Consider the following 16,281-nt stretch of genomic DNA (forward strand, 5'->3'; position numbering starts at 1 on the left):
CATGCTTTGGTGGAATTCACATATGATAAATTGTCTTGTAGTAAATCTTGTAATGACATTTTTATCAAGGTCCTGTTTCTCTTTCTCTTCCTCCTTTCATTCTATATGTTCTCCAGCTGAGTTATTCGAAAGACCGGAGGTGACCGACATCAAGTTCCTTTTCCTGGTGGGTGGATTCGCAGAGTCTCCACTACTGCAGCAGGCGGTTCAGAAGATGCTTCAGGGCCGCAGTCGAATTATCATTCCGCATGATGTGGGGTTGACCATCCTCAAAGGTGCGGTGTTGTTCGGCCTGGATCCCAGCGTCATAAAGGTGCGGCGCTCTCCACTCACTTACGGCGTTGGCGTCCTTAACCGTTTTATAGAAGGGAAGCACCCGCCGGAGAAGATGCTTGTGAAGGACGGTACACGCTGGTGCACCGACGTTTTCGATACGTTCATCTCTGCCGATCAGTCAGTGGCGCTGGGTGAAACGGTAAAACGCAGCTACACACCGGCAAAGCCATCACAACAGGTGATTGTAATCCATGTATACTGCTCAGAAAAAGAGTCGGTCAGTTTCATCTCGGACCCAGGTGTGAGGAAGTGCGGTACGTTGAAGCTGGATGTGAGCGGTACCGAGAGTCCAGCGACACGAAGAGAGATCCAGACGCTCATGCAGTTCGGAGACACTGAGATAAGAGCCATGGCTATCGACGTGGCAACCTCTCGCAGTGTCAAAGCTAGCATCGATTTCCTTAGCCAGTAAAAGAAGATGAGAAATGAGTAAACGACACTGCAGAAACTCAGTGTTTTAGTCATGTTTTCCAGTAAAATATCCCGACATCCTTAAAACAAGATACATTTGTTTTGTTTTTTAAAATTGCTTATGCATAAGTTGATCAGAAGTGACAGTAAAGACATTTATAATGTTACGAAAGATTAAGCAGAACAACTGTTTTCAAGAAATGTTACTTGAGCACCAAATCAGCATTTAGAATGATTTCTGAAGAATCATGTGACACTAAAGACTGGAGTAATGATGCTGAAAATTCAGCTTTGCTATCACAGGAATAAATTACTTTTAAAATATATTTAAAAAATAATATATCATGCAGTTTTGCTTCTCAAGTTAATATTTATTGTTTAAAGGATGTTTAGATATTTTGACTGGAAAATATGACAAAATACTGACACAAAATATTTTTTGCAGTGTAGAAGGATAGAGAAAAGAAAGAGAAAACTAAAAAGAGATGGAGCGAGAAATGAAGTTTGTAGGTTTGGAGTCTCAACTAATACATCCATGTTTGCCGACCTTCCATGTGACATTTGCTTGAATAACTCTGCCATTCATGTTATTTTATTTGGTTATTTTAGTTTCCAAATACACAACTGGACTCAACTTAAGAAAGAAATGAATCTCTCATATTTGGCCAAAGTTGAGTTCATTTCACTCATTTTTACCATTGCTTACTTCATCTAGACTCAGTCCGTTCTTCTCTGTATGCTTCTATTATAGTCTATTTGTATAGTCTGGCTATGGCTATTTTCTGCACAGAGATGCACACTCTGCATGGATAGAGCCACAATACAGCTTTGTACTGCTAGTAGTGCAATTTGCGATAGCACCTTGTATTAACTTAGTAAGTCAAGTTCAGGTTAAGGCAGTTACATCAGTCTTATTTACACATCATGGCAGAAATATAACATCGTTCTCCTACGAAATGTACTACTTTGCTCTGAAACTCTGGCCTATTATCTTCAAAGCTCAGTCCAGAACTAGTTCGTTCATTCATTTAGGTTACAATGAGGAGGTAAAGCAGATGGTTTTGGCTGCTGGACTGACTGGAGACCAATTTGTTAGTCTGAAACAGAAACTCAATATGTTAGGACTAACTTTAAGAACGGTACCGTTCAGAATCACCGATCAAACCTGAGCTACAGATCACAAAGGTGCTGATGCCCGTGACACAATTACTGTCGGTTTTTCACACTAGTGCTACGTGGCAAAACACAATAAAAATCTCAGCTTTTTATTGTTCTTACGTTTCGTTATCTTGACTTTTTGTGTTTCTTTTTTTGCATGTCAAGGCATTTTAGGAGTTCTGAACACTTACATTGACTCCACTTAGCTGACGTTGAGGGTGCCATTTCGTTTGTCCCAAAATTCAGCATATCTTTTCATATTGTTGGTCAGTATGTCACTCTAAGCGGAATGAGAAAGCATAAATCCTAGAATGTGAATTTTAATCATCATTTGAAGTGGCAGTGACAGAGAAGCCACTAGCTGCATTTACATCATGATTTGAAAGGATAGCCATCGCTATATGCTAGTTGCCTTTAATCCTGCTCTTATAGAAAGAGAAGCCACTGATTTTTTTCTTCTGTTTTTATTTTTTACTTTTATTTAGGAGATTATTTTGGAGAATATGTGACAAATGAAAATGTTTATTTCTGTATATACAGTATTTAAAGATATTGTACAGATTTTTAGCATTGTTTTAGCATTAGCGGCTTTATGAGCAGTGTGTGTATGCAGGCCTTAAGAGCACACATTCTTTCTTCCACTCTCACCAGCCTTCACATGGATACTAAACTCGAATATTACCCTAAACTAAACCCAAACATAACCACAAAAACTGAAACTACATTCCCAAAACCATAACCCCAACCTAAACCCATATTTAGAGCAAAACAATCCCACTTACTTTTTATCTTAACCCCATACAAACCTCTAATTCCAAACTTGTAGTTCCCATTTCCCAATCTTAGATGTGGTTGTGTGAATTGCCTTTGTTGCTCTATTTTTAGTATCACAAGACTTGAAAACCTTTGACCTTAACAACTTTACTCGCAGTTATCATTTGAAATAAGACATGTAACATGGTGTATTTTGGTTTGGGGAAATGAGGTGACTGATAGTTTATGGTGTGTATGTGGTCAAATCTTATTCTGTAGATGATATAACAAATCACAGGCAATAGTTGTGCTTTTGGTTTGGAAGATACTGAGATAACGCTAAAAAATAAAAGCAATAAATTTATTGCAATGTGACGTTCCACGTGTTATTCCCACATGCTCCATCATGCTATTCTGCCAGTGTGAAGTCCGTGTGTCAAAGCTTCAGCTGCAAAACTGTAATGTTGCTATGAAAATGTATTAATCAACATTTTTAGATCATTGAGGTGATGATAACTGAATATTTTTATCATTTTATCACATGTCCTTTGAAAGTCAGCATGTGGATCGATGTAACATTTATTTTTGCCGTTCTTGGAAAAATATACGTCAGCCAATTGCTTTTCAATGGATTTGCATTGCAATGTAAGACAAGAAGCGCCAAATCGTTCTTGCACAGGACAATTTAAAATTTGTGATAATAGCACAGATCCTGGATCAAAAACATGATGGATTAAAAGTATTTCTCAAATCATACCGAGCATCTGCCAGTGTGACTATAGATTATGAATAAAATATCATCAAACAATGTAATATCATTGAAAATGGAAAAAATAGCAAGCTACACACAGGATAAAACGCTAAAGCTTCTCTAAATGTAATCTGGATTTGCTGCTCATGTGATTGTTATTGCAAATAATTGCATATGCTCTGCACGATTCGCATGAGTGACCAAAAATGACAAGTATTTTTTGGTTAGGTTCATTTAAATATTCTATTTTAAACTAAATAGATCTCTGGATAATAAAACCCATGCTACCACACATCACTCTCTCATCATTGGCTGTACAAGGCAGTAGAAGGGATGTCATCACATGTGATAGATGTACATATAGAAATACACCAAACAAACATGTGCAGATTTGTGGAGTAAGCACACCTTTTTTGCTCTGAGAGTATTATATAGGGTGAATGTTAAAAAATAAAATCTTGTTCCCCTGGTTTAGTAGTGTTGCTTTTGTTCTTAACTTGTTTTGCACCATACTGGTTCATAGGCAGCTTTGCTATTTTTTTATTTTATTTTTTTATTAATAACACAATGTATAGCCTCTTTATGAAATGTAGTTATTGCTATGATAAGCTTGTAAAATCACATAAAAAGCACTATCATTTTGTTCTTTGGTTTTTCAGTTTCCTTTTGATCACTCTGTCTGAAGTATTAAACTGCTTATCCCTGTTGGGGTGACGTTTGCTAATAATTCACTGTGAATTTGATTTTGAATGGTTTTTTAATATTACTTTATTTAACTGGGTTTAGCTAAAAAAAATGTACCAGGTCATAGGGCATGAAAAAACAAAGGAATTTCACTGTTTGCTAGATTCTGTGCTTTGAAAGTCACCTAGTCATTCACTTAGATCCAAGACGGCTGCTCATCCCTAGAGCTGATGTAGACTTTCACTCACAAACTATACCTACAGTAATGAGTTGTTTTTAATTATTGGATAAAGTGTCACTGCTCTTGCCATATGCACATCAAAAAAAGATTTGCAGCTGTATTCCAATCAATGCCAAGTACTAACAGCCAAAATGTCACCCAATAAAAAGTATGTGTATTTCAAAAAGAGGCTGAGTTGTGTTCATTGTGTATGAAACGAGTGACCTTGTGCTAAAATATTCTTCTCTTTTAAATATGAGAGACGCTAATTCTTCACTGTGATTCTTAAGAGTAAAAAAAAATGTCATATTTCGTGAACCTTGTATTTAATTTTTCTTAGTTATAAATAAAGCCTAAAATCTGTCAGAAACTATAAAGGCATAGTGAATGCATAAATTCCATTTATAAATGGAAGAAAACACTCATTATAGTGGCTACAGGAATGGAAATCCCACTTGTAAATCACCTGCGCAGTAACGGGGCTTCCGTATTGGCATTTTATGAATAATTTTAACCCAATTTCATGTAACAATTTTTCAAGATGGCAATATCATGTTGATGTACGATGAGATTTGTACATAAATGTATGTAAATGATTTATCCATGCACATCATTATTTTATTATAATTCATGTCCCCTCATAATCAAAATAACTTCCCCTCCCTCTGATGATGTGTTTACTGGTGCGAGGGTGGGACAACCTGTCACTCACATGAGATCACAGCAATAGCAAACCACAACCATCCAATCAATATCCCATGAAATCAAGTCCCACCCCTGAAGCCATTTCCTTTGGATATGTCACAATATAGGAAGAAAAGACTATTGCAAATTCCATTGCATGCCGACTTTAGGGTCCACCCCTAAACCTAACCATCAGTGGGGCGTGAGCAAAGCATCCGAATGAGATCGTACAAATTTTTTGTTACCATTTCACAAAATGTAAAATAGTTACAAATTGCCATGAGTGTGGTCATAATTTAAGCTTACGCAGCACAATTCATGATACCATTTTTGTCAGATTTTTTTCTAGATATGAATTTTTATGTAAGCAAAAAAAGATCATTTTGAAAAATGTTTTTTCAGATTTCTCCATATAAAGTATAGGGGTTGTACTGCACTTTGCCTGGGTGTGTTATTAATATGCTTGTTTGAACTCTGACACACTTTACATCCCCTATTCCCTGTTCAAAGCTATTTCTGAATGGTAAAAAGAAAGAATGTAGATTTTTGCTAACCTCCTGAAACATCTACAGGTGGATTTAGACTGAGACCTTGACTTAGCAGATCTCTTCCAGAAGGAATTCATCATGGCAGCGTTACTTCAGTCATGTACATCCACTGTTCCTATTTGAAAAGAGTCATTTATTTGCAAAGCTTTATTTGCCATCTGTAAATTCTACCATTCTATACACAAATAAAAGCAATATTCTCACAGACTTTAATTTAGTTCACTGACACATCAACTTAAAGTACATAATGGCACCATATTTTAAGAGTTTAGAAGCCATTATTAATTTTCTATGGATCCGTCAAGAGTATATGCTTTTGTTTATAGAGGGAAAAGGGTCCTTTTTTGGTTTGTTTTCACAAAGTACATTTTAGGTCCTTCAGCAATGAGCTATAATATATGAGACATTGAACTGTAACCTGTTCCATTCAGGAAGGTTTTTATATTCAGAAGTGGCCACTTAACTCCTGTGTCCTGCAAAGAATGACTGATTCAGTTCAAAAGAGAAATGCTACTGTTTTATTGTTTCAGCAAGAACATATAATTGCTGGATTATTTGAATTCAAGGACATCTTGGTCCTCTATAGACTGGGTTGACTGATATTTGACTGTACACCTTTTGAACAATTAAAACTCTTCAAGATCTCAGGGACTTAAAACACACTTGAGACTCTCAGTATATGACATTGCCTGGCTTTGTGACTACAATATGGCGACACAAGAATCCAAAAAGACAGTATCAAGAGACACATTTTAGAGAGAAAAGCCATATTTGTCCATAGAACGATCATGATCTGTGGTGCAAAAGAGCAGTTGTCAGTGTTAAGAGTGACAGGTCTGCTGTGACTTACACACTTATTGTACAATTATTTTGATTAAGCAAAATATTAAATGACAGCAAAATCAATATATCGACCAGCATGGTTTAGGCTCCTCTGGCCTGAGAGAAAAACAAATATATCACCCTCTATTCAAATCCCCTCACACTAGATACAATGTGCATTTATGAATTAAATTAAACTTTGGCCTACCTTTAAGTAATTACTCAGCTTCTGTATTTATTAAAACTCATTTCTGCATAGACGTAATTCATGCCATTCGTCAAATAAAACCTGATGATACGAGAAGCTAATTCACATTTGACTATTAAGGCAAGGAGAATTTTTAAAGAGTCAACACTGCCCCCTAGTGTCTTTTATATGTGCAGACGCGTGACTCGCCAGTAGGCTACTTCGGCATTATTAGAAAAATTAAAATTAGTTTTTTTTTTTTTTTTTTTTAATATATATATATTAGCTATAATAATATAATAGAAATAGCAAGTTATAATTATAAATTATAATTTATATTTTTTCTTTCAATCTTAAAACAAAATGCTATCGTTAACTGACATTTCAGGAGTATACAGAACAAAAGAACCGGGTGTGTGAGGCAGTTTAATATCATTCACTGTCCATTTGTGGGTCCTTTTTCCAGGGCTGAAAGTACTTTACTTGCCACTTAAACATCATCCTCACTAGTCCCCGCCCATACGCGGCAGGTAAGTATTAATAAAAGGATTTTATTATGAAAACCCAGCAATTATAGTTAGACTCAAGCATCCTCGTCCAAAATCCCACCCCATCTGAATATGAGTCTAAACGCAAAGCACTTCTGATTCAATTTGTACAAGCGGCAGGGGTGTATGTGTTATTTTAACAGAGGAGGGAGTGGAGGACCACTCAACTTCAAACAGGACAGGGTCTCGCTGTGTGTATGTGTGTGAGAGAGATTTAGGAAGCTTACCAAAGAGGTGAGATCATCAGGACGGCACATCAGTCAGAATTAGGCTGGTTGCTAGGGTGATTGTGAGAGGGTACTGTATTTCTCTGAAAATGCCCCTTCAGAGGTACCGCCCACATACGGCTCTGTCAGCAACAGAATCATGATCCGCAAAAGTGGCCGCTTGACACATTTTTAGCATTCTCAATCACATGTTCCTCGCCCTTCTATCAGGTAATCCTGTAATTATTTTATTGTCTGATTATTTGTTTATTTAACAGAAACACCCACAACTAACCGATAAAAGGGCCTTGAAAACTGAGATGAGGGCTGAAATGATTTAACAGGGCATATCAGAAGTCAAGCTACACATCATTAAAATGTATATAGGCCTACTGTATATGTCTAGTGAGCACACTGTCAGAACTGAGCTGGATATCATGTTGTTCATTACATCATGATATTGTGGTTTTATTCAGCAGGGCACATTAAAGTGATTTAAAAAAGACAGAAAAGACTTTAATGTTGTTATAAATGATTTCTGTTTCAAATAAATGCTGTTCTTTTGAACTTTCTATTCATCAAATAATCCTGAAAATAAGTGTCACGACTTCCACAACAATATTAAGCATCACAGTTCTCATCATTGATAATAAATAGAAATGTTTCTTGAGCACTAAATTAGAAAGATTTCTTAAAGGGATAGTTCACCCAAAAATGAAATTTCTGTCACTATTTACTCACCCTCAAGTTGTTCCAAACCTGTATGAGTTTCTTTCTTCTGTCAAACACAAAATAAGATATTTTGAAGAATGTTGGTAACCAGTTGACGGTAGCCTTTGATCTCCATAGTATTTTTTTCCTACTATGGAGGTCAATGGCTACCGTCAACTGTTTGATTACCAACATTCTTCAAAATATCTTCTTTTGTGTTTGACAGAAGAAAGAAACTCATACAACTTGGAACATTTTGAAACAGTTTGGAACAACAGGGTGAGTATTAACTTAAAGGTGGGGTATGTATTTTTTCAACAACACTGTTTGGAATTTGTTCTGCCCGACACCAACAACAAACGTCTAATCAATCAGCATTAGGGGGCGTATGATGGTCGTGGAGACAGAACGAGCAAGCGGGAGATTTGAAAAAAAAGAAAGACAAAAAAAAAAAACACAGAAAGAGAGATGATGAGACACAATACAAAACTGCTCAAAAGAATATCACTGGAATGAAGGTTTATGACAGGGCAAGCACTTTAGGACAAGCGTTAATATTAGAAAATCTTTCCAGCGCTGGAGAGAGCTAAGCGGGAAGGCCTGAAAACAGACGCAGAGGCTGCTTTGATTCCACTTCTCATGTGAGTAAGACTGGGTTTGAGTGTCATTGATTGTCTGGGACTGCTGTGTTGTTGGCGGCTACCAACGAACACTTGTTTGTATTTAATCTTGTGTACTGTACGTTCATTTTTTGTGCTTCCTTGTCGTTCGTTCATCATCTGCGCTTTATTTTTCGTGAAGCATTTTGTTGCGCGTCAGCTGTGATAAACAGACATCCACTCTCGCACTGCGTGTGTAACAGAGGCCAGATAGTGAGAGTTGAACAGGTAAACCACTGCGCACTGACGGTGCTTAGCGTCATTGTCAGTGCACTCGCCTCGCCTGCCAGTAGCGATCAAGCTTCAAGACTGACTCGGAGCAGGGTGGTTAGGATTGGAGGGTGAGTTTTGGAGGTGGAGCAATGAAGAGAGGGGTGGGTTTGTTTGGGTTGATTTCAAATATCAACAATGTCCAACAGCGTTGTTGAAAAAATACATACCCCACCTTTATGGATCATGTGTGACACTGAAGACTGGAGTAACAACACTGTAATAATATTTCACAATATACTGTTTAGTATGGTGCTGTACTGTATTTTTGATCAAATAAATGCAGTCTCAGTGAGCGAGACTTTCAAAAACTTTAAACTTTTGAAAGGTAGTGTATGTATATATAGGCCTACTTTAAATATACAGTGACCCCAATAAGTATTTGGACACTTAAGTCACATTTAAAATGAATGAATTTCAATGCAGATATAAAATATCAAACCAAGTGGCATATGTACACAAATTATTTTATCAAAACTACAGTAACTTCTGTACAGTAACTTCAGTCATTAAATTTGTTCAGGTAGTTTCAGTGGATATATCACGTATATCAATAAACTTTCACTAGAAAGTGTCAATTTTTTTGTTGTACACATCAATAATGCAATTTGTTTTGATATGTAATATATTTTTACATTTAGAAAGACTATTGTCATTTTTGTGAAATGTTTTACTTGAAAAGCGTGCTTGTTTGCTTTTGATATTTCAGATTTGAATGCAATGATATGCATTCATTCTTCAAGTGTGGCTAAAGCGTGGATGCAGCTTTTGACCACAGACTGTTAAGTTTTACTAAATACTAAAACTGTGGCAAAGCCTGGACAAATCGGCCAGAAGCTTGTTTTCAAACTTTCCATTTTGCTTTCCATCATGGGAGCAGTGAAACATAGATGCTGTCATCTGGATATTTCTTCTGATAAGCCACTGTAATTACTGGAATCAGAGATCTGTGTTATCATTAGCTTTGTGCGCAATGAAGAAATAAGAAAAGATGGAGAGAAAGAGTGACAGAGAGAGAGAGAGAGATGAGTGTGTATTTGAGGGCATTGAACCCCTCCTCTTCACTTGCCACGGTTTAATTCAGATTCTAACACCATAATGCAGTTTTACTGGGAGCTGAAGCCTGCAGATTGTTCTGATGGGTATTGTGAGTTTTGATGGCTTAAATGAGTAAAAAGTCAGTGTAAATGCAAATGTACTTTGTTAGTGTCACCATGAAAATGGCAGCATGCCTTTTTAATGCCTTATTTTTACAGCTCTGATTATAGGTTGGGTATTCAAACAAGTGAATGAGAAAACAATGAGCAGGCAATCAGGACTTCATAAAGCAGAGAGCAGCATGGGACAGATTAATGAGAGTGCGTCACACACATACCCACTCAAGCAGCCTTTAGAAATGACACTCATGCGTGTGACATATTAAAAGAGGGCTTGCACTTTGAGCGGAGATGTGAAAAGGATCAGAGGACCGTTAACATGTAATTTAGAGCCCAATCTGACTGCTGTTTGCACAAAAGCAACAGAAATTCTGTCAGCATCAATACGGAGAGACGTTTCGCGAGTCACTTCAACCCTATCGCGCAGACAGAGGAACAGAGGCTTCAATGGACATGGATGGCTCATACACCCACATGTCACATACAGCAGTGTTCAGATGAACAACAGTAACTGCTTTTAATTTGGGTGTTAAAACAGTCTCAATGAGAAGAATGGCTTCAGGAGAGAAAAGCACTAGAGCTAATGGATGGGAGACATATGTCACTTTTCTATATTGACTGAGTATTATATGACCCTATAAATCATAAAATCATTCAGTGTGTATTCATTCGGACTCTTTATTTAACTGTGTGCTCTGTCAGGGTTTGTGAAATCACAAACAAAACATTTTTTTTTTTTTTTGTTCAGAAACCAATTGTAGCAATAAGTAAAAGTAGCTCAGTGTGAATATGTTTGCCATATGATCTTGTACATTTGACAGATTATATGACAGACTTTTTTAAATGTGGGACATTAAACCAAATCAAGCCTGGCAGGTGGGCCACTGGTATGTAAAAAGGTACAGAAGATGTGTGTCTTGTTGTCCATGTTAAAAGCCACCCTTTTAGTGTTTTTTTGTTGTTGTTGTTGTTGTTTTTTTGGTGAAAGGGGTTGGGTGAAATTGCTCTACAGTGAAACTCCAGACAGCACAAAGTGATGGTATACTGCCACCTTTTGCCCAAAACATCTCAAAACCCAACGTGAGGCTACTGAGAGGTGTGAAAATTGACCTGCTCAAGATGACCTGCCAGAAGTTTAGTTACCACATGGATAGAACATTTTCCTTGTTGTTTATTTATTTATTTATTTATTTTTAATTATGTCAACAAATGTAAAATAGAGAGAAAATACAACATGGAATCTCACAAATTCATTAAATTCATTATATATATATATATATATATATATGGGTCAATTTTTGTAGAAAGGCCTTAATAATAATAAAAAACAAAGATATGATATCCAAAATATCAAAGGTAGTACAATTAGATCTCTTTTATTGAATCCAAAAGGTTTTAATTATATGTTGATACATATAAAGGTATTTTAAAGATTTTGAAGTGTCAAAAGGTCATTCGGTTTAACCGTCCAAAGGCCAATACAGCCACTTCATTTGTGATTAAAATAGGTCTATCTTAAAATATAATATATATATTTTTTATTCTGGCATGATTTTATAACATCATATATCAACACAGTGTACAAGTCATTGCTTTGTTATGAGAAAGAATGTCCGGAAAAAATAATTTCATTGATGTCATTCAGAATAACCAATATAAAGGGACCATTTTGTATCAAGTCATGCAGTCAGTATCATGTGACATCATTCAGACACCTGCAAAGGACCACATGGTCGTGAAGCAAAGTAACTAACTCTTTTAACTATTTGAAAAATTCATGTTTTCACTTGCTCATACGCATGTCCCGAAACATCAGGTCAGCTAGCTAGATATCAGCCTGTTAGCATTGTTTGAAAATATCGTCATTCGGTAAAACTGAAATTTTGGTTAAACCAAATGACTTTTTTGGTCACAATTTTGGCCCATCTTGTAAAAAATGACAAAAGCAGTTTTAACTGATTATAAAAACCACATAATCTCATTGTTACCACTTAATAAAACTTCAAAATTAATTATATCTCCATTATTTATTTATTTTTACACTTTTAAGACCTTATTCGTCAATGAACAATATATACTCTAAAAAGTGCTGGGTTAAAAATAACGCAAGTTGAGTTAAATGCTTGCCCAACCTGCTGGGTAGTTTTATTAAACTCAACTATTGTTTAAAAATTACTATATTGCTCGCTTAAAATGAACCCAAAATAGGTTGGAGATGAACATTTACTAATATGTTTAATAAACAAACATTTATTAATACATTTCATAATAATGATTAAATTATAAACATTAAATTGCTTATTAATAAATGTTCACCTTTTGATTATTACTGTTGCTTCTAGTAATTATGTGTCTGATTTTGGGTTCATTTTAAGCCAGCCATATAGTGATAATTAAACTATACTTGAGTTGAATAAAATTGCCCAGCAGGTTAGGTCAAACATTTACCCCAACCGCTGGGTTTGTCCATATTTAACCCAACATATATATATATATATATATATATATATATATATATATATATATATATATAAAACATGCCTGTCATTTTATATAAAATGTCAATTAGTACTAATAGTCAACCACTTAAAATTCGAATATTTTGTCTGCCACTACATTAATAGCAGTGTGGAAAGAAAGAGCTTGCATGTTCCTTCCGCTGAATTGTTTGTTGTGGTCACGTGAGAGGAAACTCACTGGAAAACTTACTACTGCACGCGTCGTGTCAAAACACATCTACAATGAAATACCATCAGTGGGAATGACCAGGTTAGTTTTTATGATTTATATAATTACAGAATTCATGACTACAGCTTCATATGCATGTACTTGGATGTTTACACTTACGTTTTTATACATGCATAATTGTTTTATCCTCGTGCTTTAACGTTAATGCGCTTACGGCTGTTTTGGAAATAACTATTCTCTAATGGATTTATATTTAGAGTTTTAAAATGCAGTTTACTGCATACTGTCGAACAGTACATGTACAGAGTGCATTACTTTATTTTAATATGGACCCGCGTGTGACGGTTTTGCTCGATAGTTAAAATAGTTAAAATATGTAGCGAATCGGCTAAGTTACTAAATTACACTGAAACAGGCGAAATTTAAGACTTGTTTCTTAAAAAGGTAACAAGACCACTTATTGTCTGTAATTACACAAAGACTGACATGTTTTAAGTCACCTAGTAAAGCAGGATGATCAGGTTTGGTCTGTACGGAAGTCTCTATAGGACAAAGGGGATGTTGCCAGATCTTTTAAAATAAAATCAGTATTTGCTTTGTAATAATGTAACATATTTTTACATTAAAAAGAGCGTGCAGCGCCCTCTAGAGCTAGAATGCAAAGCAGTTAAATCTTCCTGTATACGTGCATAAAATTTACACAAAAACACTACATTACACTGATATGGCAACCCTACACTTCACGATTTAGCTGAACAAGAGGGGGCGCTACAGCTCTGTGTGATTTGCTGTCGGTGGAACAGAGCGGTGTGTGGTTGGCTGTTGAAGCGATGGAGTGGGCTGAGCGGCTGTGTGTGATTGGCCGAGTGGAGGGACGGAGGGGGAAAGGCTGAACTGATCAGCTGGTCTCTGCAGATATCTGACTCCTACAAAACAATGTAGGGAGAAAAAGTGCTGAATGTCACAATCGCCGGGAGGAGAAACACCGGATCACACACACACACACCGTTAATGAGCGACCGGATCCAGCACGGTTGCAAGATTTTCACCGGCCTTTCCGCCTGATTCAGTGAGGAAACGCGCAGGACTGTATAACATCTCCAGTCTCATCACTGTTACTGTTTACCTTTGCTGTTTCACATTTCAGTGATGCGAAAGCGAAACGCTAAAGAAGACAATGACAGCTCGTTTACTGGTACACTACTGGACGGCTCCGATCTAAAGCAGTGCCACAAAAAGACAGACGCTGCTTCTGATCCAGGAGGAACAGCGATGGGAAGACGCTGCAGAAGGTGAGACTGGCAGCTGATCTTACACATGTGGCACTGATGGTCTGTGGCTGACTGTATGTCAGTTTTTCCAGTATAACTTTCTGGAAAGCTTGCTCAAGACTTGTCTTTGCGTTTACTTAAACAGTCAGACCCAGGGAACCGTAGTATTTACAAATGTTGCTGTATAATAACTTTTTTTAATCAAGAACATTACCAATTATGTATTTAGCTAGGAATCAGTTAATAATTAAAAATAACATGAAACTGTTTTATATACAAATTACCCCAATATGATGACCCCTGGTTGGAAACCCTGACTCAAAGTTGTTTTTATGTTATGTTTTCAGCATTATATTTTCAGCATATAGAGTCCCATTTGATGCTTGTTAATGTGATATTACATGCATTATTGTCATTCCTCTGAGATCCTTGTGGTTTTAAACTCTTTTGAGGCATGAAGCCACATAGATTATTCTCTATGATTGAATCACAGTCCCATGTGACTCTCTTGAGACTCAAAGGACTATTTAGGCTGTCCCATTGCAAAACTAGATCAGCAACTTCTGGGTGGAGTGTGAAGTGATTGTAAGTTTGGGAAATTTGTGCAAAGCTTGTGAAGTCAATGCTGCTATTAGTCTACATATTTTAGCTTTGAGGCTCACCACATGTTAGTGTATCCGTGAATGTTGACAAAATACACTTGTTACACAAAATACACCGATATACACATTTAAAATTCATAAGAAATCCAAAAATATTGATGATTCATCCTGCACTTCACAGATTTTTGGCCAATCAAATTGGGTTATTTATTTATTTAATAAGACACAAGACCATCAATATCTCATCTAAACATCCTGTTTCAGTAGGAAGTGTCACCACAAGAATGCAGACTTTCATGATGTCTGATCTGTTTGCAGGAAGTGCACAAGCACCTCAAGAATCATGTAGCATTTTATTATTGTTCACTGTAACTCAAATTCCAGTTCAGACTCCACAAACCCTAACATGTTGTTTTACACTTCCATTGTTTAGATATTGGAGACACAATTGTCAAAGTATTGTGGTTTTTAGGAAGTAATTTCTGTTTTGTGTACAGTCTTTACCGTTTTATAATTGCCCTGATCTTGTACATAGTAGCTAGAGCATTTCTGTGTGAGTCGAGTGGAAAATTCTTAAAGCCAGATTTCATTGGAGATCCCTTACATGCAAAAGAGAGTTAGTTTTCTCATGCATGGTTAAATGCTTCAGTGGCAGCAAGGTTATATCATCTGTAGACACTCTTAAAGCAGAGCTGAGTCATACAGTTCATGTTTTTACTGCTACATTTAAAATAATATAAGATTGCATCACTGTAAGATGCATGGTGGGAATAGTCGTGTTCTGCTGTTGTCCAGGCATATCCCTGCTCTGATTATAAGGGACAATATTAGGCCTTAAGTGCAAAGGTTCTAGAAATTTCTATACTGATTGTTTGCCATAAAAACAGTCATGGCCATGTCATGGCTGGGTTGATTTGAAAGAGTTTAAGCAGTAAGAAAAAAAGTGAAGGTGCATGTAGTGATGTCATTCTTCTCAGCCAGGACTTGCTCTGCAGATCAAAGTGGGGGGAAGGTGTGGTATGGTGTTAATATGGTGTTAAAACATTGGACATCCAGCAAAGAAACAATGAGTACTGCCAGGACATATTGCCGATTGGGAACCTGGAGGAGTTCCCACTGATCAGTGCTCCTTTGCTGATGGGTCACAACTCCAAAATACTTTTAAGATGAGAGGATTGTATTAGGTTTCATGGTTGCCACATCACGTGGAAATACAAACTGGTTTTGAGTGAATTGCCTGTGACCTTTGATCCAGGAGGTCAGCTAGAGACCTATGCCTCATGTTTGCTTATGTTTGCTTAATGTTGCACTACCATTCAAATGTTTGGGGTCAGTAAGATTTATTTATTTATTTATTTATTTTTAAAAGAAATAAATACTTTCACTAAACAAGGATGCACTAAATTGATCAAAAGTGACAGTAAAAACATTTATAATGTTACAAAACATTTCTATTTTAGATAATTTTTTTTTTTTTTTTACTTTCTACTCTTATATCAAAATGTATCACAGTTTTCACTAAAATATTAAGCAGCACAACTGTTTTCAACATTAAAAATATTAAGAAATGTTTCTTGAGGGATTTCTGAGGGATCATGAGACTGAAGACTGGAGT

At 36.4% G+C, this 16,281-nt stretch overlaps 2 protein-coding genes across 5 annotated transcripts in view; both read left to right on the forward strand.

Moving 5' to 3' along the window:
* hspa12a (heat shock protein 12A) overlaps positions 1-4,503 on the forward strand; it is a 42,092-nt gene extending 37,589 nt beyond the window's left edge. For all 3 annotated transcript variants that reach the window (XM_051868582.1, XM_051868584.1, XM_051868583.1), the window contains one exon: positions 117-4,503. In XM_051868582.1, the coding sequence (XP_051724542.1) occupies positions 117-748 (632 nt within the window). In that variant the 3' untranslated portion in view covers positions 749-4,503. The remainder of the gene's footprint in view (positions 1-116) is intronic.
* An 8,214-nt stretch (positions 4,504-12,717) lies between these two features.
* The window catches only part of abhd12 (abhydrolase domain containing 12, lysophospholipase), a 29,399-nt gene continuing 25,835 nt past the window's right edge, over positions 12,718-16,281 (forward strand). The window contains exons 1-2 of one of the 2 annotated variants that reach the window (XM_051867154.1): positions 12,718-12,874; positions 13,941-14,085. In XM_051867154.1, coding sequence (XP_051723114.1) covers positions 13,943-14,085 — 143 coding nt within the window. In that variant the 5' untranslated portion in view covers positions 12,718-12,874; positions 13,941-13,942. Of the gene's footprint in view, positions 12,875-13,674; positions 13,863-13,940; positions 14,086-16,281 lie in introns of those variants that run through there. The other variant, XM_051867153.1, reaches the window with a different exon arrangement.

This window comes from Ctenopharyngodon idella, chromosome 17 (assembly GCF_019924925.1).
Source record: "Ctenopharyngodon idella isolate HZGC_01 chromosome 17, HZGC01, whole genome shotgun sequence".
In the NCBI taxonomy this organism is placed as follows: domain Eukaryota; kingdom Metazoa; phylum Chordata; class Actinopteri; order Cypriniformes; family Xenocyprididae; genus Ctenopharyngodon; species Ctenopharyngodon idella.